The following is a 27,712-nucleotide window of genomic DNA, read 5'->3' as shown; positions in this document are numbered from 1 at the left end:
GTTCATGTCATGTAAAAAAGAAAAAAAAAAAACCTGACAAAAAGTGGGAGAGGCCCAAAATTCCAAACACAAAGCTCAACACAAGTCTATTATATATTCCACTATGATTGATTTTTAAGGACTTTAACTGGGGGAAGCTTTCTTAAATTGATATATTCATGGTCCGTTTGGTTGGTGTTATTAGTGTTTTTTAAATAAAAATTTAAAATGAACCAAGTTCATTATTGGGAAAAGCAAAGATGGTCCCGGATTTCCGGGTTCAGTAACATCTAGGCATCAAGAAAGGTACAAAAGCAAAGAAAAATAATAAAATGAAAACCACTAAAACCCAACTTCATAAATTCTACAACAGGGGATGATGGAAAGGTAAGAGAGCGATTGCATGATTTAAATATAATAAAGCTTGAGATAGCCACATGAAGCGGACATAAAGCTTACATTTAAGTCTTCAACTATGTCCATTTATGTATGGACATGGTTCAAGTTTCTGCTCGCCATTCCAATCATAGATTACACCACATGGTCATGGTACTACTGTTCATAGCTGGCCCTTTAAATGCCAAGGATATCCAAAGAAACCTGCTTGACCACAATGTTATCTATGTTTATAGAATGATGCAGTGCAGAGGCATTATTCAGGATTTCATTAGGCACATATAATACAGCAGGCAGAGCCTGGAGCGGGACCTATGTTAGTGGTTTCCTTGGGGAGTCTCTGAAAATTCTCATGTGATCCTGAGGATCCTTTTTCCACCATAAGTAGAATATGGAAGACATTATCACGAGCCCAGCCGCAGCTCCAATTACAATTCCAACAATTTGTCCCATACGTTTGCGAGTGGAAGTGACAGCAGCACCTTCAGATACTGAAAAAATTTTAATGACATATGGTAGGGAACTAAGATAAACCAGGATGCAAATTGAAGGAAAGATTGGAGATGATATGGAAAAATTAACCTTGAGATGCGTGGATTGCTGATACTAAGGGGCCATATGTGCTTTGATATGGAATGCAACAGGTGCCTTTTCCAGCCCAGAGGAAGTGAATTTCCATGATTGTGTTTGTCACATTTGCCTCAAATTTTCTTATCAAGGCTTTTTTGGATCCACCAGCCTCTTTCTGGATGTTTAAATCTTGAAGAACTCTATCACCCTTAAGCAAACCATTTAAATTTAAAGTGTGATGAAGATAAAAAGGGGAAAATAATAAAACACTGTTGTGATTGAAGCCTACATATCTACCATGTCAATAGCTCTAACAAAAACTAGAGGTGATGACAAAATGAAGAAATCAATCATGTCAATAATCTGCAACTTGAAACTGAAAAAGTTAGATTTTTCCACCATACCTGGATGTACACATCAAATAAGCGTCTCCCCAGACCTTTCCAAGACACAGTGTCATCCATTTCTATCTCTGCAAAATGAAGCTCAACAATGTATTTTCCATTCTTTAAACCAAGGCCATAGTACCTCAAAGAGCTAGGTGAAATCCTTGCTGTTATATACAGCTCTGATTCTAAAGTTCCTGTGATCTGAGAATCTGTCTTTGCAGTATATCTATTTCCATTTGGGTTTGAAATGAAAATTCCAGCACTGCTTACTGCCCATTGATTGTCAGTGTTTGTGAAAAACGAGGCAGCCCCGAGTATTTCAGAGTCATCATCAAATTCAATGCCAGAAGCAGATTTTTGGGCTGTACCTCCACACTTGATAGAAAATGAAGCTGCACAAAGAAAAAAAACCTTGGAATTATCATGAGCAAATAGAAATATATGGTGCACGTGTATATATTTTGTCATATCATAATTTCTTTTATGACAATATGATTGCTTCATTTCTTTATTCTTGAATTGTTCAAATATTTATACTCAATATTATAACTACTCATATTTTTAATTCCTATGTACAAATCACTTTCAACCATTATTCAACGCTTAAGAATGTTAAAGACATAAATGAGAAGTTGAAAGGCTACACTCACTGGATGGAACCTTGTTTTTGCACTTGGTTTTGCCTTGGAGGCACTCCAACATCCCAGAAACCTTGCTGTATTCATCATCATTGGCATGGTTTTTCAAAACTAGTTAAAATATCTGAAGAAATTATTAAATGTAACTGGAACTTTACGTGGAATTATCTACTTATGGATACATTTTCTCTTAATTGATGGAAAAGTATACAAGCTTTGCTAATGCATATTGGATCTAAGGGAATGACTATTAGGGAGGATTCATGTTCATCATAAAATCTGCATGCACACAGACAAACAACATTCTGATGTGCACATCTTGTGCAGACAACCATTAAATGGTTGGAAATAAGAGAAAATTCCTATATATTGTGAAGGAGAAGAAGAAACATCATGTACTGTAATAGTTTTCACTATGATAGTCCAATCAAGAGTGCAAATGGATCAAATCATAATAGTTGTCATTAATAGTAGGAAGTATATAATAGGAGATAAAAAGATTAAAATGAAACTAATAATGGAAAAAGTTTAAGATAAAACATAAATATATGGATTTATATATGTGTTAACCTGTCCTGTAGATCATTTGCATTGATAGAAGTTCCAACAACATTCCTGAAAATGAAAAAAGGTAAGTCAGTTATTATTCAAACAGAGCAGCAAGAGAACATCAACGAACATTTGGTCTCAGGATTTACTAAAAGTGATCACTGTTTGATTTTAAACATAATGTTTGCCCACCAATAGAGGTATCTCTGCATGTTAAAAAGGAAGGGAAACTTACATTGATTTCACCTTAGCAAATTGTCGAGGTAAATTTCCAGAAAGGGGATTGAATGAAACATCCCTGCAATGAAGCAGTCAGTATCCATGAGAACGAGATGTGTGGTTGAAGAACGCAAACAAAATTCTAAAATCCCATAATAGGAGGGTTAATTTTTTTATTCTCTAGGGATGTGGTTCGTTAGGGATTGGATAAAATAGATAGTAGCTAAAGACATGATCTTGTCTACCAAAATGCTGCGTATAGATAGTAGCCTAAGGTCACGTGAAGCAACTTGAAAGCACTCTAAAACTAGTAACCATTGACATAACTCTCCCCTATTATGGAGATACCAGAATAGCTAAAAGCTTTTGATATCTGGAACAGCAAAATTGTAGCTAAGGTGAAATTGAACTCAACATGACACTTACAATGCAATAAGCTCTAGAGTTATGATGTCTTCAGGCAACTCCCCACTCAAGTTGTTGTTTCCAAGATACCTGATGAGAGATATATAATCAGATTCAAATGGACTGATGCAGCATCTGCATTTCCCCCACTACGTACAGGAAAGAAATTGCCTCAGGAAAATGGAAAGCTGAGGTGTTTCATTTAACAGGATAAATTTTCTTGATACCCTTATTTCTCTAAGTCACTTAAGATTTTGTGCAAACTAACTTTTCAATCAATTAAGCACAAGGAAGAGATCGGTAAAAAATTTTCAAATGAATGCACACCGAGTTATTCATATTTCTATTCTCCAGGATCCTTCGGATTTAGGATGGAAAATCTAATAGATAAAGACATGATGCGTTTGGAAGCTGTGTCAGAACTAGAGATGTCCACAATGAGTCACATCCTACCAAGTAGGAGGGTATAGTCTTTCCTTGATGACAATATAGGAGAGTGAGGAGATACAGATAGGAACTTACAAAAACTGTAAGGAAGAGAACCCCTGGAAAGAGGTTGGTATTTGACCTGTCAACTTGTTGAAACTCAAGTCCCTGAAATCATGATTTTATTTAGCTAAAAGTGAATGATCAATTAAATTGCTTTTAATGCACAGAAAGAAGAAAAATGCAGCGAAACAGTAGTGCCTCCTTTTCTGTAAGGAAAGAAAATTGAAAAAAGATAGAGATCGCATTGACCTGCAGATAGCTAACAAAATGAGTTCATAATAAGAAAGACTTACATGTATTTCAATTTGGTGAATTTGCCAAGACGTTCCGGTATTTGTCCCGACAGTAGGCAATCTCTCAAAGATCTGCATTCAAGATTGTAAGTAGCAGAAATATGACAGCAATTACAGCAGTGGAAAAATAAGAAAAAACTCTTTATAGATTCAATAACATGCAATATAAATCTCTTACAGTGTGGACAAACTTGTTTGGTTGTCCAAAAAATCAAGAGAAGAATCTTCCCCATTGAGATCACCAATTCTCCTATATATAAATAACAAACATGAATCAAACCCACAAATTGAGCATGATTATTTCCGGTGAGTCATGCACAAATTATATAAAATAAAAGGCACCACTGCAACATGCCGATGCTCAATTTGTCATCAAGTATAAGCTACTGTGACTTAATATCAGACCTGTACTTTCTAACAGAATTAAACTACTGAAAATAATCAATCAAAGTTTTCTTATATAGAAAGTAGAAGTTATCTATAATCGTTGGAATCACACTGTTTTCAAGTAAAAGGCCTTACAGATCCTCCAAGTTAGTTAGAGCAGCGAAACTGCTTGGGATTGGACCTTCAAGAGATGTCCCTTCAAGTCGCCTGTCAATTAAAGAAAAATCAACAGTAAATACTACAATGGAGTATAACTTCAGAAGATAGCATTACATGGCTAAATGAAAGTGTGCATACATGTCTCTGAATTCTGTAAAGGTCCCAAAATATTCTGGCAGCTTCCCAGTTAAGAGATTATCAGATGCCCAGCTGAAATAGGTCAAAATGAAAAATAAGCTTTCTAACACTTCCTTTCTGTTTCTAATATCAAGGAGATCTATTTTCAAAAACTGTTCAATAATCAATAGAGAAGTACAGAATCTGAAGGGATTTCAAATTTGCAAATTCTTGAGGGATTGGTCCACTCACTCCACTGCTATCAATATATCTGAAAGGAAAGTTTGATAATCAATTAGAACTGAAAGCAAATCGAAACGTAATAAGTTAATATTAACTCTAAAAGTGGTGCTAGACTATAAGTTCTTATATCACAGCATAATTGAACTAGGCTGCACCTATGTGCAAGCTGAGACAGATAAGAATTCAGTGCTTCCCATCTCATATCACCTAATTTGTATTCAATCCATGAACATGCACAGACATCCAACAGACTATTAGAAAATTTGGTGAATTATCACTGCCCATCTATGGTTTTCCAGGTCTTGTTAAATAGATCAATTGATAGTGATTATCAAATAAGTTATTACTCCTAAGAAAATATCAGCTTCTTTTTTTTCTTTAACAAACTGGACTAAAAAGGAACCCAAATCTAACTTTCAGGTTACCCTACTTACAGCTGTTGCAAAGATGTCAAACTTCCAAGCTCTTTGGGTAACGGTCCAAAGAAATTGTTTGAGCTAAAACTTCTGCAACATATACAGAAACAAGAAGTTCAGGATTTGCAGTAAAGAGCTTAATATTAAAACAAAAAAACGGAAAAAAATTCAAGAAACTGCAGATATGAACTTAACAGGGAAAGCAACTTGGTTAAATTGCCAAGCTCTGAGGGCACTGCACCTGTGAGATTGTTTATGCCAAGGCTACTGTTGATTGTCCAAACAAAAAGACATCAGTGATAGAAGTTCCATTACATATAAAACAAATTTGGACTACATATATACATTAATCCTTCAAATCCATAGGCTCAACAATAAAATTCAAACTAGCAAGTTATAACAGTTACAGGTATTGCATTTTTGATAGCTGTCCGATTTCACCAGGAATGGACCCGTTTAACACATTCTGACCTAGGTTCCTGTATCATAGTTAGGATGTCAGAGCAATCAATTTAAAAAATGGCTTTAAAGGGACTAAAGTTTCAAATTGTCTCATACAAGTCCATCAGCTCCTTAAGCTCAAACAATTCTCCGGGTATCTCACCCTTAATATCCAAAGCATATATCTTCCTGTAAATTTTTAAAAAAATCAGGATAGTAAAACTAGTAAAGCAGAGAAATGATAAAGATAACGATCATGGTGGTGCTTGTAAGCTGACAAATGGGTGACATGGCAGGGACTGCTATAGCAGTCACAGGCAACACGAGGATTTGAATCCTCCGAGGTCCACGGTGCATTCTGGCTGCAGGGGTCAATGGTTAGATTGATCTTACTTCCCAAGTTCCAATAATCTAAGATCTTGCTGAGTGCAGCCACTGAACAAAAAAAGCAGATAAGAAACTCATATATAAGTTCAGTTGAAATTATATGATACCACCCATAATCAAGTAACAGCTTGCTTATAGACCTTCATTTGGATCAGTGGTTTGTTGTGCTGAAACAAGCTGAAGCAACCCAAGAATGAGAAAAGAAAAGCTAAGAAACCCCATAACTGAGTAGCAGTGGAAAACATGCACACACTAGAAAAATAAGTACAGAGGACAAGGCCGGCCATACAATTTAGTCAATTTACAAATTACAAATGAAAGAAACAGAACGGAGAAAGAGATGGATAATGAAGATTCTTAAGTTTATGTAAGAACAAGGACAAAGCAGATTAAGCAGAGTCATTATTCAGTAGTCTTTTTTTTACTACCAATATTCAAAAGTATTACTCTATATGTAAGCGTAGACCAAAACCAAGTCATCCAAAATCTAACGGATATTTTACCTCCGAGGGAAAAGCTGATACTTGTATTTTATTGCTTGTTTTAGTTTCTTCGACGTTAACATAACAACTGCCCCTTTGTACCATTTTCGACATAGGCCATCAAGATTAAAGAGAGGATCCAAACCCAAATCCCAAATTTGTTTGTGAGTCCACCTAAGGCATCTCAAGCGTTTAAAAGTCAAGTTGGTTGCCATTTTATCCAGAACCAGAAAACAAGGGTTATAGCATTCATGACAACGTTTATTATAAAATGACGTCTGAATTTTGTATATATAAATAAATTCATACCTGTTTTTTCTCCTTCTCTAACTCTCTAAAACTTCTATTGTGAATGCTGAAACATACTACCTCTCTGCTTTTTCCCATTCACCATTGATATATATTATTTTCCCTGAAAAATCAAGCTTAGATCTGGGTGCACTCTTGCCCCAGTCTTCAAGAATACATTAAAACAATAGGCAAAGAAAAAAAAAAAAAAAACTAAGCCACCATATCTCAAAGAATCAGAAAACTAATTTGTATATGTAGCAGTAAATTTGTTGTTTTTGAAAGCTAAACTGATTGTCTTCATATAGAAAGAAAAATACTCTCAAATTGAAGAATTAAAGCCAACATTGTTTTATTAATTTTTAAAACTAATCGAAATTTCATTCAGTTTTCAAGCAGAAAAAAGGGTATAAAGTATAAACACTAAATCCTAAACCCTAAAACCTAACAAGAAATTCGAATAAGGAATTCATTTTTTTTACCTTTAGCCTTTTACTCAAATCGTTTCTGATTCCATTTTTACCCTGTTTCTTCGGCGTAGTTTTTCGCTTTACAGTTTAAATTAGAGCGTCAGTGAATCTGCACTTCTCGTGAGTCGTGATAAGAACATCACTTCTCATAGACGAAGTACTTATCACGGATGATAAAATTCAGACATGTTTTTTCTTTTAATTAGTTCATGCTGACGTATTTAAAAATATATATACAAGCTTATTTTAAAATTTTTAATTTATTAATAATAAAATTTCCAGTTACTTATTAACAAAATGTGAAGCTATTACTTGACCCAAAAATTATTACTTTCTGTACCATTTTACTTTGTCAATGTTTAATTTTTGGGTTAATGTTATAAACTATCATTAAATAATAACAAAAATATTTAATATGATATTTAAATTTTAAAAAATTTTAATGTGATATTTAAATTATAAATATAATAATTAATATAATATTTATTTTTAAAGTGAATAATTGTAAATGATGATAGGTGATGTATAATAATTATTTAAATATTATATTAAATAATATATTTATAATTCAAATATTTTATTAAAAATTTTTAAAATTTAAGTATAATATTTAAATTTCACATAATTTAGGGATGATTTATAGTATTAATTTTTAATTTTTTTATCAAACTAAAATTTAAAAATTATTTTTAAATAGTATATCAAATTAAAAAAATATTTTTGAAAATTTAGAACTCAAAATTTACAAATTTTATTTTTTAAAATTTTATTAAAAATAATTATCAACATTAAATTTATTTGACTCAAAAAGTATAATAAAAATGAAATAAAGTGAGTATATTATAAATCGTTTGTCATTTATATATAAATTTTTTTGGTACATGAAATATTGGGTGGAAATATAGAAATCAAACTTCAGTAATATTTTGGAAAAAAATTTGTTTGTAGATATTCGATTTTTTTTTTTTTTGTGATTATAAATAAATTGTTTCCTATACATTGAAATTGTTTTTTTTTTCATATTTTAATACTAATACCTTTTAAGTTTTAATTAATTCAAAGATATTTTAAAATTTGAAATTAATTTGCATAAATTAGTCTTATTACTTATGAAGAATTTAAGACTAATTGATTGTAAAATCTTTCTTTCTCGTAAATGTTAATCCTTCATAAGTGATATAATAATTAAGATAAATCTTGAATTTTTCTTATAGCAACTTAGAAAATATAATAAAAAAGAACTAAAATATTTTTAATTTATCACTTACTAAGATTTTTAAAATTTAAAATTAAACCATCTTTACCTTATCGTGCACTCCAACTTTCACACTAAAATTTATAAATTAATTCGAACATTTGATTCAATAATATAAATGTGTCCTCATACAAAAAAAAAAAAATCAATTCAAATAAAAAAAATGTGATTTCCCCAAACTTCGAAAGTGTAGTTTAGAAGTTAGAAGTATAGTAAATTCCCCGAATCTTAAAATGAAAATAAAAAATTTAAAGGTAGCAGTTCAACATCATTTGAACAAGCAAAGTAACTAACAATTAAAAGCAAGGTCACAAACATGATTAACATGAAATTACTTAAACCAGGTTCAATACATCAAATAAAGGCTGATCTAATTAACAAGCTAATTGTAATTTGTAATTAATTATGCTTCACTCATCTTGTCCTTGCTAGACTATATATATATATATATGCTTTCACACTTGATCACTTATTTTAAAGTCGACTGTAAATCAAATAAAATTGATCACCCCGAGTTCCTTACAATCTCCAGCCGCTGCACCGACCTAATAAAGGTTCTGCAAAACCAACCATTAGCTTTAGTTTTCTTTTTCTTTTTGACTAATTGTTATATTTAACAGAGATGAAAAGTATACTTACTGCCATGGAATATCTCCTGCAATCAACCAATCTCCTTCTTTGTCTTGGTAGGTGAGAGTATAACGTCTATAATCATCTTCATCAGATTTTTGACCTGTTCATAAGAGGAGGAGAAAAAAAATCAACAAAATGTTGAGATTTTGGGTGCTTTTTAATTTTGGATGAATTTTTTGTTGTGATTATATACTTACGTTTGGCAAACATGGTGATCAAGGAGTTGGTGAGTGATTGATAAGAGTGATAAAGCCTCATATCAATCTTTCTTGCTATTGCCACTCCTTCCATCTTCACCTTGACATAAATTGATCTACCACCATTTTCCTTCTCTGTCGCCCGGTTGTTCTCAATCCTGCCAGCTTGATTCTGGTGGAACATTTTCTTCCTCCATGACTTGATGGGTGGCCACCCCACAACTTGATCTTCCTCAACATCATTCCTAGTACAATTCAGGAGCAACTTAATTACCTTGTGCTAGTTCATGTTTTTTGGGCGGAATCAATTAAAAGTTTTAATTATTTTATAAACTCAATTGTAATTAGTTTCAACCTAGAAAACGAATTAAAGAACTATACTTACTCATCAATGGTGGAAGAAGTTCTTTTCTTTTGATCTTTATGATCTTCTTCCTCGTTTGGCTGACCACTCCAAAGAAGCAAAGACGTTGCTTTACACTCTTCTGTGAAGTTTGCAAAAGCCTGCTCAAAACTACGTTTGTTTTTAACACAATCTTTGTCTCCGAAGCGGCCACCATTGTAGTTCCAACCCCTCATTTCTTTCAGCAGATCGAATCCACGGTTGTTCAAGTCGAACCCCTTGGTTTTGTTTGGAGTTGGGAGAGCAAGACCAAGTTGGAGCTCCATATCAGATATGGAAATAAAGTACAAATTAACAATGTTAAACCCAATAAAATATAAAGAAAAGCTAGAGAGATGGCGCTTAAAGCGAATGGAGTTTCTTCTTGAAGGTAAGGAAGTGTTTATATATATATATGGGAAGGAGAGAAAGGAAACTGACCTATGTCTTGTGAAGGAGAGGAAGTTAGGGACAGCATAGAAATTGGGTCGGCAAAAAGCCTAGCAGTGATCCGGACAGGTAAGGAAAGGAAGCACCAACTTGCCAGAACCGCCAACCCCAGGCTAGTTCCAAGTTTTCACCCTTTTCTCTGTCCCCATCAATCACCAAACTAAGCTCTCTCTCTCTCTATACATATCAAACTGTTTAATTAATATAATCTAAACAATCTAAATCCAAAATTGACTGTTATTATAGTTTGTGTCAAGCTTGAAAAGCACTATTTGCTTTGTTTCAGCTAGCATTTGCAGTGTAAAAACCTTTACCACTGTAAGTTATGCCTGCTGATATTCCCAGGAGATGATCCTTCTTGACAAGAGTCCGTATTAAAAGTTTGATTAAGTAAAAAAAGCTCGAATGGAATTTTTTTTGGCACTTGACACTGATTGAATTCTGGTTATCAGAACAAGTGTCCAACACTTATCAACAGATCAGACGGCTAGGGACAACTCAAAGGAATTATTGGTGCAACAGGGGATCATTTTGCCCTTATAAAGTGAAAGAAATTGGCCTTAATTACTTTGCTGATGTATTTCAAAGAGCTCTAATTTCTTGGATTATGTCTATAACAGAATCACATTGAACCAGCCAATGTGCAATCATTGTCCTCTCTTTTATATTATTATATCAATTTCTCTATTTTTTTGAGTTCATGTGGTTATTTTAAATTGAAGTAAACTTGACAGTATGCAGTTTCAAAAATATTGTTCGTGCACATGAATTTAATTTCTAAACACGTGCCAACATGTCGGCAGAGGAACCCCAAACACATCATGATGCATGAACTCTCTCGTTCAAGAACATGCATACTACCGAGCCCGAGCGTATTAAAACATTCTGTTGATCTTCTTCCCTTGTAATGATTCTGATACTAAACTCTTCTCCATTAAAATAATCTCGATTCTTTTTGTCGGACTTTCGTTCCACAATTGTAGATCAATAATAGGAGAGAGACAGAGGAATGAAACATAGACAAAGTAGCCAACAACATATCATACGTTTGGTATGTGTTTTGTTAGTTTCTTTGATCACATTCAACTATGGTAGGGTTGCAAAACTAGGGCGTGAAGTACTTGTTTGGGAACATGGAAAGGGTTCCCTTGTGAAGTTCACGTGATGGCCGGCATTGGGTCGACATGTTAGCCCCGAACGCTGCACGGCTAGCGTGGTTTTAACACACATTCAAACCAGCCCTCGGAATTCTTCGAGTTCAGTCCCATCATGATTCAATCTGGCTTGGATCATCATGCTCGTGTGGTGGAACCTAACAGGAGGATAGACGCACACCAAATTTTACCCATGATTTACTGTCCCTTTAGCTGGCATTCTCACATAAATTCAAACGCGTTGTACCTCCAAACTCGGTAAAATTGTGGAGGATTTTCACAATGTTGAGTTGGTTTGAGTTTAACAACACCAAAACTATGTGCTGGATTGATTGGACGTTGTTTGAGCAAGTGGAGTACGAAGGCCAATTCAATTATAGAGAAAGTTCCAATTCCACCACTTGGCCACCATTCTGAAGGACGACTACCTAGGCTTCCTTTGGATGCACAATAAGAGTAGGTTTTACCCGCGCTGGAATGACATTGAACCCTTGATAACCCTTAATTATTATTATCGTACCAATTCGAAGTTGGTTGTACGTATTATAGTTTAAACGTGCAACGCAACTTCCTTCTCAGACACCTTCCGTCACTTCAAGCATACCATTCCAAAAGAAGGCTATGCCGTGAAGGGGTAGAACCTGCAACTTTCTGCTCTTTGAGGGGTTAGTTTACTTGACTATCAAGCATTGATATTAAGAAGTCAAATTTTCATTAAAGAAATGATCAACTAGAACACCTTTAAAGCGTGGCAAAATCATAGTTTCATCGGAATTAGCCTCCTTAAAGCAGTCCAATTCCATAATTTTCAAACCAAGCTTAGTTATCAATTGACCGCATCTAACTGTCAAAAGTTACCTACCTCGATGAATCACTCTCCGATCTCCAGCAAGGGGCAAGGTCCCACAAGCTAGGAACGCAAGTGGGGATGCTTTATGTACCCCCTAAAGCATTCATTCATGTTTTCTTATCTCCCAAACAAGGTCCCCCTTCGAGGGATCAAAGCATCCCCGAGCAATAACGGCTATTTAAAGGAGAGAGTCCTCTTTCCCTGGCAGAGATGATAAGATTCTATTCAACAGATAGTGACTACACTTGTAAAATTCAAAGTATTTTGTTGTAATTTAAAGTCTCTTGTTCATTATTCACTCCTTCAAGATGACCCTCGCTTTCATTAAAAAAATGCAACCTTCTCATATATGTGTTGGGAGGACACTCCTAGAAACAATGTCCCCAAAATTTCCTTCTAAATTCAACTATTTCAAAGTCACACGTGGGGGAGGGGGGGCTCACCTTATCTTTAGGGTACATTTCCTTTGTTATGGGTTAGTACTACTGCCCTTGTATATGCACTGTTTAGTTGCTGCTGGCTGGCTTCATTGAATTGTAATTGTGACATATTTGCAGCATCCAATGTGCTACATGTGAATGAGACCCAGCCCACCCTCCATTCTTGTTATTGTTCATCTCTTTACATTAGGTTTGAATACCCTTTTCTTCTCTTTTTTTTTTTTTTTTTTTTTGCTCTGTTTAATTCAAAGTCAATATTCAAAAAGATTACGCAGTAAAATTCAATTTCATTTCCATCATTAGTGTTTGATTTTCATCAAGCAGCCGCAAAAATGTCAATTTCCTGAGGGGGGGTTGGGATACAAAGCACAAACAACATCATTCCGTTTTGTTTTTGCGTATGATTTGGATCATCCTTGCTTGGTCCATTTACACTAATTTCGTGTTAATCTTGTTTTACTTTAACCTCTAATTACACTCCATCCTTCAAAAGTCATATTTCAATTATGATTAATGATCATTGATCACCCTGCTAAATCAATTCTAATCTCTATCAATCTGTGTTTAACATTATTCATTTTTTTACGAATTTTATTGATCTAATACTTTCTAATATATTATTTATAATAAGCATTATATGAGTAGTTAATTTTTTTTATTTTAATCATTAAAATTAAAAGTTTAATAGTTTATTAATAAATTATATATTTATTGACAGTTAATAGTTAGTATTATAATTTTAATGTGTTAAAAAAAAACATGATACACCATTTGAAAAATAAAAAAATGCTATCTTAATGTATATCGAGAAGAGATCAATGTGCTTAAAAAAGAAAGTGGCAATGTAAAACCTCAAAATTTGAAAAATCTCGGCCTTGAGCCCTTCAATTTCCACTATAGTTAGAGAAATTTTGGGGTGAGTTTCAAAGCAAATGTCCATAGAAACTACATGCATGTTGGCCACTCAGGGAAAATAATGTTCAAGGACCTCATATGACACCCTTCAACATACTTATTTCTAAAGTGAAAGATGTTTAAAATTAGAAAGAAGAAAGAGAAGTTGAGGAAGAAAGTTTAATTCCTAAGGTAGTAGTCATCTAATGGAATGAGTATTTACTTGAATGAAGTCATTGGCAACTCCTCGTTATCCTCTCTTTTTGCCTTTCTCATTGTCCCCTTTTTTGACTTTTTATTTTAGGTTTTCCCCCAAAAAAAGGGATGGACCTAAAAGGAATTAAACCTTTTTTACTTTGAATTTATAATTGTGGAATTCACCTAATGCTCAACATTTGACCATTAGGTTAGAAGGTCAAATATATACTTTATCATATATTTTAATTAATTTTAAACTCTTACTATACATATGAGTATATTTATATATCTATAAATTCATATATAGTATAAATTTTTTTTTTCCGAAATTATAAGATACTTTTGTGTTTATGAACAATTCAAAATTTATATATTTAGAATAATGTAATATCCAACATAATAAAATAAAATATAATATTTTATTTAAACATAAAATAAACCTTAAGCATTTAATATATAGGATGAAATTAAAATTAAAATATTAAAATAAACATTCAATACCTTATACTCAAGTTACACAAAAAAAAAAACAATTAATAAATATGGAGGGATAGGTCTTAAAACAAAAAATTATGTCAAAAATATGGAAAATATTAAAAAATTTTATTAAATTCCATAATAATTTTATTGTTTGAGACTTTTTTTTTTTTTCTAGAATTGAGGATATGAGAGAACCAATCTCATATGCTAGCAACAACGTGAATAATTTTTTTGGTGGAGCATGACTATATATTATTGTTTCTTTTAATTGAATTCTCATTAGATAATATTTATAGTGTTGAAGAGCAAAAAAAAAAAAAACGTAAATAAAATTAATTAAGAGATATATAAGCTATTAAAAATAAATTTGATTAATTTAATAAAAATCAAATTAAATTAAGAATTTTAATTAAGAGATATATAAGCTATTAAAAATAAATTTGATTAATTTAATCAAAATCAAATTAAATTAAGAATTAAAATTAATTGAGAGAGATTTAATTTATTAAAAGTAATATAATTAATTTGGTTAGAATCAAATCAATTAAAAAATAGAATTAATTGAGAGAGAAATTTAAGCTATTAAATATAAATACAATTAATTTAATAAAAATAAAATCAAATTAATTAAAATCGAAGACATTAAATAATGGATAGTTATTCATGTATAAAAATAATTACACTATTTATATAGAATAATTATTTTTTTACCAAAAAGTTTATTTTTTATATATTTATATAAAATGTCTACAGAACCTAAACCCATGTTGCCCACTAAGGGAAAATAACGTGGAAGCATATGACACCGTTCAACATACTTATTTCTAAGATGAAAGATGTTTAAAATTAGAAAGACGAAAGAGAAAGATAAGGAAGAAAGTTTAATTCCTAAGGTGGTAATCATCTTATGGAATGAGTATTTACTTGAATGAAGTCATTGGCAACTCCTCGGCATTCTCTCTTTTCCCCTTTCTCATTGGCCCCTTTTTTGACTTTTTATTTTGCAAGGTTCCCCCCAAAAGGGATGGCGCTAAGGAATTGAGCCCTTTTTCACTTTGAAATTATATTTAGCTATTTAATAAAAAATATTTCGTAGTTCACCTAATGCTCAACGTCTGACCATAAGGTTAGAAAGTCAAATATATGCTTTACATGATATTTTAATTAGTCCCCCAAAAATTAAAATCATATAAATATATAGAAAGAATACTTTTATATCATCAATGTATATGTTTAGTAGTTAATGAATTTAGTTGCATTTAATGAAAGAAAAAAATAATTTTATTTGGCCTGGAAAGAAATTAGATTCACGCAAAGTTTGTGCGTTAAATGAGAGAAAAAAAATTATATTTCCAAAAAATCAATTAGATTCAGTCAAGGTTGGGATATCTATGATCATATTATAAAAAAATAAAGAAAAGGAAAAAATTAATTTGGATTGGACAGTCGAGTTGGGCAAAGACAGTAACTTACTTAATTGGGCCCATATTTATTGTACTAAAGATGGGAAAAAGGGGGAAATTAGTTTGAACTGGACCCAACCCAATTGGGCCGAGTTGGTAATTAAAGGGCTGCGGTCGATATTCGAGTTCCTGACACTATGAATCGCCCTGCCAATGGTGTAGTACAAGTCAACGTTGCCTTGCCGTGCTTTGAAGGTGCCCTCTCCAACGATCATCTTCCAAAGCACACAAAAAAAAAAAAAAAAAACGGAGAAAGGGAGAGATAGAAGCAAAGAAATGTCTATGATGGCGACGAATTCGGTCAAGAACCCGATTCTTCCGATTTCGGATCCTCCGATGGACGAGGAAGAACAAAAACAAAGGCTTCTCAAAAGAGGAGACGACAAGATTTTCAAAGGATCCGCCATGACCAAAAGAGGAGCCTACGCTGCCATCTCTTACATGTCTTGCGCTGGTTCGTTTGGTTCCTTTTGCTTCAATTTGGCTCTAATTTTGCGTGTTAAGATCGGTCCTTTTTTTTAGGCTGAAATTGGTATATTTTGTTGCAGTGCTTTTGATACTCTTCAATAAAGCAGCTTTATCTTCTTATAGTTTCCCGTGTGCCAATGTAATTACACTCTTTCAGGTAAATATAAAGAATTTTTCACCTGAGATTGATTAATTCATATGCCGGTATTTTAATTATTTTGTAAATTCCTTGTATTCTTTCTTTGGCAGATGATAAGTTCGTGTTCTTTTCTCTATGCACTGAGACGTTGGAAGATTATATCTTTCGCAAACAATGAATCTTTCGCCATTTCTGATAGCAACACGAGTTTGGTTCCCTTGAAGACATTGATTCATACCCTTCCTCTTGCAGGAACCTATTTGCTTTACATGGTACTATATATGTTTCTTTCGATGGATAGTTGTTTTACTTATTGTCTTCTTGATTTTTTTACTGATGAAAAAAGTGGGTTCTTTCTCTTTGTACTTGAAAGCTAGTCACAGTGGAGTCTGTTCGTGGAGTAAATGTTCCCATGTACACTACACTTAGGCGAACTACTGTTGTGTTTACAATGATTATGGAGTTTCTTCTTGCAGGACAGAAGTATACATCATCGGTACTTGGAAGGTAACTGTTGCTTCCCATAGGACATTTGATCTTGTTGAAAATTGAGGGAAGCTGATTTTTTTAAGTCTGTTGCTCTATTTGCTGGCATTTATTTATAAAAGCTTAAGTTATACTTGATTGGGTTGCTAGGAACATGGTACCACATAATTTTGAAGCCTAATTTTTTTTTTCATTATTTTTTACTGATGAGAGTGCTAATATAAATTTGAAGATGATCAATAGAAAGGCTTCTGACAGCTTTGATGTCTTCCTGTCAGAGGTGTGAGCGAATTCCAAGCTTGGTTTATATAGTTCCCTTTTCTTTGACACACATTGAGGAAAATGGCAATAAAGATTTGTTAAAATTAGAATTACATTGAGGAAACACATGGAGCGAATAAATAAGTAATATGAGCTATATCTTAAAGTTTCTGCTGATTTCTATCTTATTTTAAGACTATGGTTATGGTAGGATCCAATTCTTTAATCTGCTATTAATTGACCATCTTCTAGGTATATAAGTGTTCAATTGTGAGATTTTGACCTGCTGGTTTTTAAAACCTTAGATGCACAATGTTTGTGAATGGGAAATGTTAGGAGACATTTTACTTGAATAGCCATGTTTCTGATTTCTTCATTTAACTGAAAAATTTTAAGGATGTTATCAGTGTTGGGTTGATTGTTCTTGGCGCTTTTGTTGCGGGAGCTCGGGACTTGTCATTTGACTTTTATGGGTACTCTATTGTTTTCTTAGCTAACATCACCACAGCAATATATCTTGCAACCATAGCCCGCATTGGTAGTACTCTCACCTTTTTCTTTCTTTCTTTTCTTCCTTTACTCTTTTAACCACGTTTCCTCTTCTCTGTTTTGACATGATTGTTGTGTGCTGCCTATATTTCATCTTTTTTCAGGGAAATCTAGTGGGCTTAATAGCTTTGGGCTTATGTGGTGTAATGGTAATTAATGATACATATCCTTTTCTTCATGGTCACATAATTTTTGGTTCCTCCAATACTTATGATTAACTGAATTCTTATGATAGGTATAATATGTGGCCCGGTTTTGTTGTTGTGGACATTTCTCCATGGCGATTTGAGTAGAACAATTAATTTTCCTCACCTCTTTGCACCTGGATTCATGGTATTTTTGTCTTTCTCAAGCAAATTCCTGTATTAGATATTTGCTTTTATGCTTGGGAATTGCCTGCTTTTTCCCAAGTCCTCTCTCTTCTCTCCTTTCCAAGGAATTGCTTAAGGTAAAGGGGTTGTTTCTGAAAGTCTCGCTATAACTGGCAGTTATAGCCTTGAATGCATTGTCCACAATGATTTACTTGTTAACAGTTTTCTTTTCCATCATTTTGAGGGATTATTGACATTATATCTCTATGTTCCTGGCATCATTCTCTTGAAGTTCAGAAAACTTAAAACACTGTCCTGTTTACCTTTTGTTGCAAATGCTTTGTATCTTTACTACAAATAACTCAAGATGGTTTTGATGATGCATTTTTCCCCTTTTTTTGGGACAGGCTGTGTTGATTCTTTCCTGTACACTCGCTTTCTTCTTGAATTACACTATATTCTTGAACACAACTCTCAATTCAGCAGTCACACAAACCATTTGTGGCAATCTGAAGGTTTGTTTATATTCTTATCCAATCCTGATTCATGCATTGTTGTCTGACAATCTGGCAGCCTAGGAAAAATAATGATATGCAGTTTCATTCTCACTGTTTCTAATTCTGTATAATTGAGGAACCTTCATAATGGAGTTCCAATGCTAAACAATTTAAAATCAATTATTTGTTACATTTTGAGCGTCTGACCTTGCATATGATTGGGTAGCTGGACTGTGATGATGCATTTCTGTCATCTCCAGTTATAGCTACCACTTTCAGATTATTGCCATTCTTTTAGAATTAGATGTCTTGTTTGGCCATGCTTATTGTCATGAAGCACATATTAGTACATGTTTTCCTCTATCAGAAAAAAAACAAGAACATATTTTCCGATTTGTTCTCTGATTTGCTAGCTATTATGCTGTTGTAGGATCTTTTTACAATTGGACTTGGCTGGATACTTTTTGGTGGGCTCCCCTTTGATCTTGTAAGTGCACACTTTTTTCTTGTTCTTGCTGCTAGTTAACATGGCACCTAAATTGTAAATTCATTTCTTTCCCTTTATTTTTTGTTACAGCTGAATGTCATCGGGCAACTGCTGGGGTTTTTTGGTTCTGGTTTGTATGCCTACTGCAAGCTTGTCGGAAAATGAGTGGACAGGCTAAGAAATAAGTAATGTCTAATTGTAGTTTACTAATGGCTACTTTATTTTTGCCCCCTTGTCTGATTCGATCGTTGAGCTGTTGCAAGAAAGATACCCTTCCAAAAAAAAGGAGATTTATGCACAGTGAGAAGTTGCTGATCTAAAAATTTACATGAAATTGAGGTCCGGTTGCAACTAGAGCCAATGCAGTTGATTATATAAAGCTCTTCTCACCATTTTTTACTCTTCTTTTTTCCTCCCTCCTAGGGTTCATAGGGACCATTTTTTGGTGAAAATGTGTAAAATCTGTTCTAGGGATCATTTTTATTTTCTTTGTTTTTACGACAAATTTCTGACAATGTACTGTAGTTGGCTTTCCATGTTTTATTTTAAAATAAAAGTTCAAGTTCCTCCTTCGATTTGTTTCATTGCTGTGCCCCATTTTTACATGAATCTGATTCAACCAGAAGGTTTCCAAGCTGCATTTACACCTGAAACTTGGATGGTTTGTTACTTGAATTAAAATTTTCCTTTTTTCTGTTACTTTTCAAACGACTTTCTCCAATTGACCAATTCTCTAATTTTCTCGTCAACCAAACTGCCTAACAGTGAAGAAGCATTTACCAAAGAAAAATTTTTTTTTTGTTTTGTTAAAAAAAAAATGACGGGTGTAACAACTAACTAACAAGGAACAAGCAAACCTTAAGAATCAAAATCTCTCTCATTCCAAACCTTAAGAACCAAACCCTGAAAAACCTTCCCAAAGAAAGCCAATAAAAGCAAAGGCAAACCCCCATTCTATATTTCTTTCTCTAAAATCTCTCTTATTTCAGAATCTCCACCGACACAAAGCTCCTTAACGTTCACAATGATGTGTGCCGCTGCTTCTAAAGAATCAAAATCTCTTTGTTTCTCTAATAAACTTTCTCGCAAAAATGGGTTGACCTTCTGATATCTGTCTTTTTCAGACACAAAAGCGGCATTTCTCCTGGTCGTTTTGTGTGTCTTTCCTTTTTTTTTTTTTCCTGACAGCATGTTGGGAATCGAAATGGAGGATAATGTTAACCCAAGGGCTTCTTTGGAGAAGCCAAGGAGGTCTATCTCATTGTCACTGCCTTCATTGGTGGTTGTCAATGGTTCCATTCGTAAAAGTTTCTCTTATTCTAAGCTTCCCGAAGAGCCCATCAAGCTCTCCGTTAGGAAATTGGATGGGTCTTCATTTGGTACTTTTTTCTTTCTTCCCTTTCCCTTTTTCAGGTTTCTTTTTCCGCATGTTGAGAATTCAAGAATTTTCAAATTGAGGAAATCTCAAATGAAATATATAATTACATTTGTTATGAATTTTTTTTTTTTTTGGGTTCCATTGATTGAAATTATTTGGTAACGTCTGGTTTTTGTAGATGTTGAAGTTATAAAGTCGGCTACCATTTCAGAACTCAAGCTTGCGGTACAGGATGTCTTTAGTCATATGCCAAAGAAAGGTCCTGGCAAGATTTCATGGTATGTTCTTCCAGTCCACAGTATATGAATTGAACAACTCTTTGTATTTTGGAGGTTCTTGCTCATCCTGCAACCAAGAACTAGATGAATTAACTAATCTTGAAAGTTTGTGATTTGATTTGGAAAGAAACAGAATGCAAAAAAGAATTTTGATTGATGTGTTATTGACATTGAATTGTCTTTTTGTGATCTGATTCATACGAATCTGCATTCTCCATCATGGAGGCCGCATGTTTGGGGACATTTTTGCTTGTGTTATGATGGTCAGAAGTTGGTCACCGACACTGACCATATCATAAACTATGGCATCAGGGATGGTGATCAGGTTTGTAGTTTTCCTCTGTTCTTAGAGCATAGTTTGACATAATATTTATTCCCACAATAAGTTGTATTAATTTATTTTTGGGGTTTTTTCTTTCTTTATTCTCTTCAGCTTCATTTTATTAGGCATGTCTCCTCTAGCTATAACCTGACAAAGATTCGATCAAAGAAGAGTGCTGCTCGAAAACAATTGTATGTAAGGCTTTTTAAATCGACTAGTCTTCCTTGATATTAACCTGTTTTACGCATCTGCTACAACTGCTTATACAAGCAAGACGGACTTTGGCTGGCCATGCTTACTGCACTAAAATGACAATGTTTTCCTGTTTTCAAATTTGTACAGTATTAGTGACTCATTACCTACCTCAAATTAGTTACTATTTCTGAACTCTATAGCTTATTCAGTAAACTTGATTTCCAATGACAGCATTGCTATTTATGGTAGGATTTGAATCCGACAGCAATCAATAAACAGGGTGGTTTACAACCTTGTGTAGGATGTATCAATCATAGCTGTCACGGAATGGTGCTAAGACCAGTCTAATGAAAATGTTAAGAGGCTTAAGGATATCCTCCTTTGCAGGCTCAATATCATTAAACTTTGAAAATTAACCTTGAAACTATATAGTGCTCTAATGTTGTCATCCTTTATCAAAAGAGTGGATGATGAGCCAATTCGAAATGTGCAGGTCAATATCAAGTTCAACGAGCTCTTTAGAGAGTGAACAGAATGATGAAGAAGATTGTGATTACGATAATATGGAGAATGGAAGATACCATAGTCTCAATGATAAAAATCAAACTACTATTGTACTACAAGAATGCCAGTTTGGTCACTTATGGAAAGGTTGGTCCTCATATTCAAGGATATCAACCATTACAAGAAAAAGATCTAGCAAAGACAGGGGTTGTGATTTCTTGGATAATTTTAGGAAAATTATGCAGCTTTGGGGTAGTGCAAACTGCTTTCAAAAGCGTACATGGAGGGAAGACTAGGGGTTTGCCAAAATGCATCATTGTCTCTGTTGGTTTGGTTTGGCTTAGCATTAAAGGCTGTTCTGTCCTTAATTCTCAACATGCTGTCGCATCTTGTAAAAATTTTGGATACAAATTTAGTTCCTGTCAAACATTTTGATTTGGTAAGCTGTTGTATTTTCCTATAAAAATACTCATTATCCTAACTGCATAAACCATTAAAGTGGATCTTTCAAATATTTGGGTTCATGACCTTCAAATACAATAAGCTAATCAAGTTTTTCATCACCTGACACGCAGAAAATGAACATGTTGAATCTTCCCCAGGCCTCCATTACGGTGATTCTTCATTAGGTTGAACAAGCCCAATTTGAACCCTCTGAATATTTGATCTGTCCAAATCCAACTCTTAAGAAAAAGTGCCCATACCTCTCTATTGGACAAATGATGAAGTCCTGATGGACACGTTACCGAATACAAAGCCCACTTTCCCACATTCGGAATTGCAGGTGTGAAACCACTCCTCGAACGGTAGGGTTTCCCCTGTTGCCCACCACAACCTCATCAATTCGTGTGGCGAAGAATGCGATAGCCTTCTGCAAAACTTCACTCCTCATCTCCACACAAAAAATCCTTTCTTTCAATTTGAACAGCACCATCCCACATTTCCAATCAAATACTCATCACCTCTCTTATTTTTATCAGAAGTCAAAACCATGGCCAGCATGATCATGGCCTCCTTGAAAGCTATAATCCCCATTACAGCTTCCCTCCCTTCCAAACCCAAACACCAACAAATCCCTCAACTTTCCCTCCCAAAAATCCCCACTCCAAAATTCTTAAAGTCCCAACAAATCCTATCACTCTCTTCCTCCACTCTCAAATCCATCTCCCTCTTTACAGTCACCTCTTTATCCTTTGCCCCTCCTTCTCTTGCTGAAGAAATAGAAAAGGCTGCTCTTTTTGACTTCAACTTAACTCTTCCAATTATGATGGTTCAATTCTTGCTTCTCATGTTTGCACTTGACAAGATCTACTTTACCCCACTTGGGAAATTCATGGATGAGAGAGATGCTGCCATAAAAGAGAAACTTGCCAGTGTTAAGGACACCTCTGAGGAAGTGAAGCAGCTTGATGAGCAAGCTGCAGCTATCATGAAAGCTGCAAGAGCTGAAATTTCGGCTGCTTTGAACAAGATGAAGAAAGAGACTCAGTTGGAAGTGGAGCAGAAACTGGATGAAGGAAGGAAGAAAGTTGAGGCTGAGCTAGAGGAAGCTTTGGCTAATTTGGAGAAACAAAAGGAAGAGACTATCAAGGCACTTGATTCCCAGGTTGATGCTCTCAGTCAGGAGATTGTCAAGAAGGTGCTTCCTCTCTAAAATCATCTTTTTTATTCCCATTCTGTATTTGGTTTAATTTTGAGTCTAAATGTTTATATAATTTTGATATGTAATCATAAAATGAACGTAAAACAAGGGACAACTTTGTGTACTTGTTGAACCCCTTCTTAATTCTTTTTGTTTCTTTTCTTTTATAAGAAAATTTCTCTGACAGAGTGGATGGGTGAGAAGCACCAGTTTTTCAGGTTTCAAACTTCTGTAAGATGATAGAAAGTCAGAAACTTTAAAAACTGAGATGGGTTTATGTCCATCTGCTTGCTTTATATTGTGATATAATAGAGTTCTTCTAGTGATAATCATTTGAGTTTTGACTGGTAGTTTAAATTCATCTATTGATCCATACGTCAAGTCCACTTGAGTACCAAATACTTTTTCTAGGTCTTACCAGTTTTAAGTATTCATCAAGGAACCAGAAGGATTTAGAATGCTTGAATATTACAATCAACCGCCTTTGAAGCAAGCGAAATTGGTTTCTTTGAAGGTTCACTGGGGCACGACACCATTGATGGCTGATGAAAACTGAAAATTAACCATTGACAAACAGAGTTATAGGACCAGGGGTGCGAAATCAACCAATGAATCTGGCAGAAAAAGAATAGTTTCAGGACTAATATTCAATGAAAATGATTGGCAAAAAGGTTTGTACTATTTGGTATCTAAATATCAGCCACGACAAAGATAACTGGGATGCCCAAAAAAGAAAATACAGGCTCGCCTTGCCAAACGCCAATTGCCGGCTGTTGTTTTAACTCCTTAACTTCATAGTTTTTTGTTCAAGCAAAGGCCAAACAGTGGGATTAACAAAAAGGTACTTTTTAATCACCAACATTGACGCAAACTACAAAGCCATTTATCATGCTTAAATGAAGCATGTGAAATTGGCTTCTCTTACAAGAGTTTCACTCCAGACGTTTCCAACAGACAGGCTGTCCTGTCTTTAAAATTAAACACAGTTTTCAATTTTAAGTCCTAACCCCAAGTTGAAGATTAAAAAGGAGAAGCAAAATAAAAATATATGAATGATAAAATCGTTTTCGCCTTTTGGCTGACTTATTAAGTGGAAGCAAAAGGAAATTTGGGAGAAATCATTCATCATATAGAGTTTAGACAAGAAGATCATTGCAAATTCCTTTAAAAAAATTTTTCCTCTCAAATTGGAGCCTAGTAAGCAGTAATAATAGACCAAACTATTGGGCTAAATAGTAAATTGGCCCACCATGGGCCCACCTTCATGAATTTGTAATATCTCTTGTTTTAGATTCCAAAGAAACAGCTTCTTCTTCAACTTCTATCTTTCTCTCTTCCCAACACTCTTCACTTTCCTTTCATTTTTCTTTGTCGGTTCTCAGCATCAAATATCTAAACAATCCTTACTTTTTTCAATTATTTTTCAATCTTTTTTCGTTTTAATTCGTCGATATCTCAAAGCTTTACTCTTTCAATTGTTCTCTTTTTAGTTTAGTTAGTTCAGTCGATCGAATTTGGTCTTTGTTAAGGTAAGTTCTCGTCCTATAAAATTTGTCTGTCTGAATATCATAAGCGTCATGTTTTTTCATAATCTTCACCTCCTTTTATTATTATTATTATTATTATTATTATTTTGGGTTCTCTTTGGAAAAGAAAGCAACTTTTTTTTCGGTAGATTCCTCTTGTAAAGAGAAAACAAGAATAAAAAAAAGAGTTTGATCAGTATATTAATTTTTAAGTATCTTTTTTTTATTCCTTTGTTAGTTGCAAAGACAGATTTTTTACTAATAATTAAAAAAAAAAGTTCAATTTAATCTTCTATTGTGGATTATCATAAATAAGACCTATTAAACATATTACATGCTTTGGGAATCCATGGTTTTAATATCAGTTAGCATTTTTTATGTTGTTTCTTGGGTATTTTGTAAAGATGTCTTTTTTTTTTTTTTTGGATTGAAGGAATGGCTGGGAAAGTTGTCAACGCTCTGTCCGCCAGTTTTTCTGAGTATGAGTTTCTTGAAGGTGATGATGACCAACTTAGAACCATGGTTGCGGTTTCGAACCAGAGAATTTCATGGATTGACCCTTCAGTATTGAAACTTAGGCATAGAATTGGAAGGGGACCTTTTGGCGATGTTTGGTTAGCAACTTATCATCGTTGGACTAAAGATTATGATCGGTACCATGAAGTAGCCCTCAAAATGTTGCATCCAATTAAACAAGATGACATCAGGACTTTGTTGGATAAGTTTGATGATTTATATTCTAAGTGCCAAGGTGTGAATAATATTTGTTCTCTTCATGGAATTTCTATTATAAGTGGAAAGGTGCGTGTTGCAGATATTGTAGATGAATTTGATTCCCTAGATGACAGTTGATTATCTTTGCTAAGAAATTGTTTTTGTTTTGTTTTTTTTTTTTTTTTTTTTTGTTTGCCGCAGATATGTATTGTTATGAAATTTTATGAGGGATCAATTGGGGATAAAATGAGTCGTCTTAAGGGAGGAAAGCTTCCATTGCCTTATGTTTTGAGGTGATGTATCAATATTTGGAAGATTATGTCTTTTTCTTTTTCTTGTTAATACTTAAGGTAGCAAAGAGTAGTTAATTTTTCATTTACTGCATCTAATGTTTGTAGGTATGGGATCAATTTGGCACAAGGAATTTTGGAATTGCACTCAAAAGGGATCTTGGTTCTTAACCTTAAACCTTTTAACTTTCTTCTTAATGAAACTGACCAAGCAGTTGTAGGGGATATTGGTATTGCATATCTACTCCTGGGAATTAGATTGCCCAGCTCAGATATGGCACACAGGCTTGGAACCCCCAATTACATGGCCCCAGAACAGTGGCAACCAGAAATAAGAGGTCCAATATCATTTGAGACTGATTCATGGGGATTCGCATGCAGCATTGTGGAGATGCTCACTGGCTTTGTTCCTTGGCATGGGAAATCAGCTGATGAAATTTATGATCTGGTTGTCAGAAAACGGGAGAAACCACTTGTTCCAAGTGGTCTTCCTTCACCAGTTGAGAAAGTTCTTCTTGGCTGCTTTGAGTATGACTTCAGAAGTCGTCCTTTAATGAAAGATATATTGAATGTGTTTAACAGGTAGGTCTCTTGCATGTAACAACAATTTTAAATAATGTCAAGTGTTCTTGTACAGTTGTACTTATTTCCTGTTAAGGTACTTGCCTAATAACTTTGGCTGATCGCAACCACATTTTCAGCTCAGAGATTGGAGGTGAAGATGATGGGCATTGGACAGGTCTTGGGAGCACAACTGTATCAGACACAAAAAGTAGCACCACTGGCTACACAGAGTGGTTTCTTTCAAAGGATTGTTTGCAAGTGGGTGACATAGTGCGTTCCAGAAAGCCACCTAACTCCTGCAAACCTGAAAATATGGATGTCCCAGAAGGAAATGTGGTGGGTTTAGAAAATAGCACAGATCGGGATGGTTTTGTTTTGGTGAGGGTTCATGGCATTCATGATCCATTAAGAGTTCATGTTTCAACACTAGAAAGGGTCACTCTTGGCTTAGCAGCCGGGGACTGGGTATGTTTGAAGGAGGAAGACAAAAGACACTCCCCAGTAGGTGTTCTTCATTCAATTGACCGTGATGGAAGTGTTGCTGTTGCTTTTATAGGGTTGGAAACTCTTTGGAAGGGAAGTTCTTCTGAATTTCAGATGGCAGAATCTTACCGCGTTGGTCAGTTTGTTAGGCTGAAATCTAACGTGCTTAGCCCACGCTTTGATTGGCCTCGCAAAAGAGGAGGCATTTGGGCTACTGGGAAAATTTGCTGGATCCTGCCAAATGGATGCCTTGTCGTCAAGTTCCCAGGCCGAATAACTTTTGGAGAGGAATTCAGCAAATTTTTGGCTGATCCAGCTGAAGTGGAAGTGGTTTCCTTTAAGAATTGTCCTGGAGTGGTGAAAAAGTATCAACATCTTGAGGATTTTCACTGGGCTGTGAGGCCACTCCTAGTTGCATTTGGTCTATTTACGGCAATGAAGATGGGATTTTTTGTTGGAAAGAGAATTGGGAGGTCAAGGGTGAAGCCACACAGCTGTGTAATTCATAATGGTTTCCAACGTATAGATGGCCAGACTGCTGGCAACCAAGCATGGCTTCCACTTCCTGTGGCAAATATTCTTTTCAGGGAAGATGCTGCTCGGTAGTTTCCTGGCCCACTTCATACCAGGAGGCATCTTTCTAACTCAACAACTAACTCTGTTGAGTTGCAGTAGGAAACGATTTCTAGTGTAAATGGTTATTTACCTCAACTTGTTTAAACATCTTAACTTTCTACATTTTATTTCTTATATGCTATCTTAACTATCTACATTTTAATTCTTATATGCTAAGGCGTATATAGTTTATTGCATAGTCTCTTTGCTCTACCATATTCAGCTGATCTAAATCTAGTGATGATTATAGTCTGTATCTGCTTTCTAAGAACGTCTGGGTGAAGGGCACG

At 34.4% G+C, this 27,712-nt stretch overlaps 6 protein-coding genes across 28 annotated transcripts; 4 read left to right on the top strand and 2 right to left on the bottom strand.

The window, feature by feature from the left end:
- Positions 1–361: 361 nt before the first annotated feature.
- LOC111284443 (uncharacterized) lies at positions 362–7,489 on the bottom strand. Of its 22 annotated transcripts, none has more exons than XM_089762821.1 (22): positions 7,330–7,489; positions 6,869–7,013; positions 6,581–6,733; positions 6,218–6,301; positions 5,969–6,125; positions 5,808–5,879; positions 5,657–5,728; positions 5,445–5,516; positions 5,268–5,339; positions 4,790–4,861; positions 4,612–4,683; positions 4,450–4,521; positions 4,106–4,177; positions 3,928–3,999; positions 3,668–3,739; positions 3,167–3,235; positions 2,757–2,819; positions 2,543–2,587; positions 1,985–2,049; positions 1,350–1,726; positions 958–1,153; positions 362–866 (listed from the first exon to the last, which is right to left on the bottom strand). In XM_089762821.1, the coding sequence occupies exons 4-22, from the start codon at positions 6,297–6,299 to the stop codon at positions 688–690; spliced, it is 1,953 nt and encodes a 650-aa protein (XP_089618947.1). In that variant the 5' UTR covers positions 6,300–6,301; positions 6,581–6,733; positions 6,869–7,013; positions 7,330–7,489; the 3' UTR covers positions 362–687. The 22 variants fall into 22 exon arrangements, with proteins under 22 accessions (XP_089618947.1, XP_089618949.1, XP_089618939.1 ...); XM_089762823.1 differs by having other exon boundaries at positions 362–857; XM_089762813.1 differs by having other exon boundaries at positions 6,218–6,254.
- Positions 7,490–8,827: 1,338 nt separating this feature from the next.
- IAA29 (indole-3-acetic acid inducible 29) lies at positions 8,828–10,272 on the bottom strand. Its single transcript, XM_089762834.1, has 4 exons — positions 9,788–10,272; positions 9,403–9,647; positions 9,212–9,305; positions 8,828–9,129 (listed from the first exon to the last, which is right to left on the bottom strand). Exons 1-4 carry the CDS (start codon positions 10,069–10,071, stop codon positions 9,078–9,080), a joined length of 675 nt encoding a protein of 224 aa, XP_089618960.1. The 5' UTR covers positions 10,072–10,272; the 3' UTR covers positions 8,828–9,077.
- A 5,572-nt stretch (positions 10,273–15,844) lies between these two features.
- Positions 15,845–19,495, top strand: LOC111285030 (Nucleotide/sugar transporter family protein). 2 transcript variants are annotated; one of them, XM_022874241.2, is made up of 10 exons: positions 15,845–16,167; positions 16,262–16,338; positions 16,431–16,592; positions 16,694–16,827; positions 17,475–17,605; positions 17,721–17,765; positions 17,852–17,949; positions 18,335–18,442; positions 18,855–18,911; positions 19,002–19,495. In XM_022874241.2, exons 1-10 carry the CDS (start codon positions 15,990–15,992, stop codon positions 19,074–19,076), a joined length of 1,065 nt encoding a protein of 354 aa, XP_022729976.2. In that variant the 5' UTR covers positions 15,845–15,989; the 3' UTR covers positions 19,077–19,495. The 2 variants fall into 2 exon arrangements, 1 of the variants encoding a protein (XP_022729976.2); XR_016343051.1 differs by lacking the exon at positions 19,002–19,495 and having other exon boundaries at positions 17,852–18,064.
- Positions 19,496–19,801: 306 nt separating this feature from the next.
- LOC111285031 (uncharacterized) lies at positions 19,802–22,054 on the top strand. The gene is made up of 5 exons (XM_022874243.2): positions 19,802–20,290; positions 20,468–20,567; positions 20,793–20,892; positions 21,001–21,080; positions 21,578–22,054. Exons 1-5 carry the CDS (start codon positions 20,101–20,103, stop codon positions 21,882–21,884), a joined length of 777 nt encoding a protein of 258 aa, XP_022729978.2. The 5' UTR covers positions 19,802–20,100; the 3' UTR covers positions 21,885–22,054.
- A 347-nt stretch (positions 22,055–22,401) lies between these two features.
- Positions 22,402–23,414, top strand: LOC111285032 (ATP synthase subunit b', chloroplastic-like). The gene has a single exon (XM_022874244.2). It carries the CDS (start codon positions 22,580–22,582, stop codon positions 23,240–23,242), a length of 663 nt encoding a protein of 220 aa, XP_022729979.2. The 5' UTR covers positions 22,402–22,579; the 3' UTR covers positions 23,243–23,414.
- Positions 23,415–24,529: 1,115 nt separating this feature from the next.
- On the top strand, positions 24,530–27,619 carry LOC111284933 (protein KINASE OF THE OUTER CHLOROPLAST MEMBRANE 1-like). The gene is made up of 5 exons (XM_022874043.2): positions 24,530–24,759; positions 25,190–25,557; positions 25,672–25,763; positions 25,869–26,342; positions 26,462–27,619. The coding sequence occupies exons 2-5, from the start codon at positions 25,192–25,194 to the stop codon at positions 27,411–27,413; spliced, it is 1,884 nt and encodes a 627-aa protein (XP_022729778.2). The 5' UTR covers positions 24,530–24,759; positions 25,190–25,191; the 3' UTR covers positions 27,414–27,619.
- The last annotated feature ends 93 nt before the right edge of the window (positions 27,620–27,712 follow it).

Source organism: Durio zibethinus, chromosome 6 (genome assembly GCF_047325235.1).
Source record: "Durio zibethinus cultivar Kanyao isolate XHJ-2024 chromosome 6, ASM4732523v1, whole genome shotgun sequence".
In the NCBI taxonomy this organism is placed as follows: Eukaryota; Viridiplantae; Streptophyta; class Magnoliopsida; order Malvales; family Malvaceae; genus Durio; species Durio zibethinus.
The sequence above is the reverse complement of the archived record's forward strand: the minus strand, read 5'-3'. Positions and strand labels throughout refer to the sequence as shown.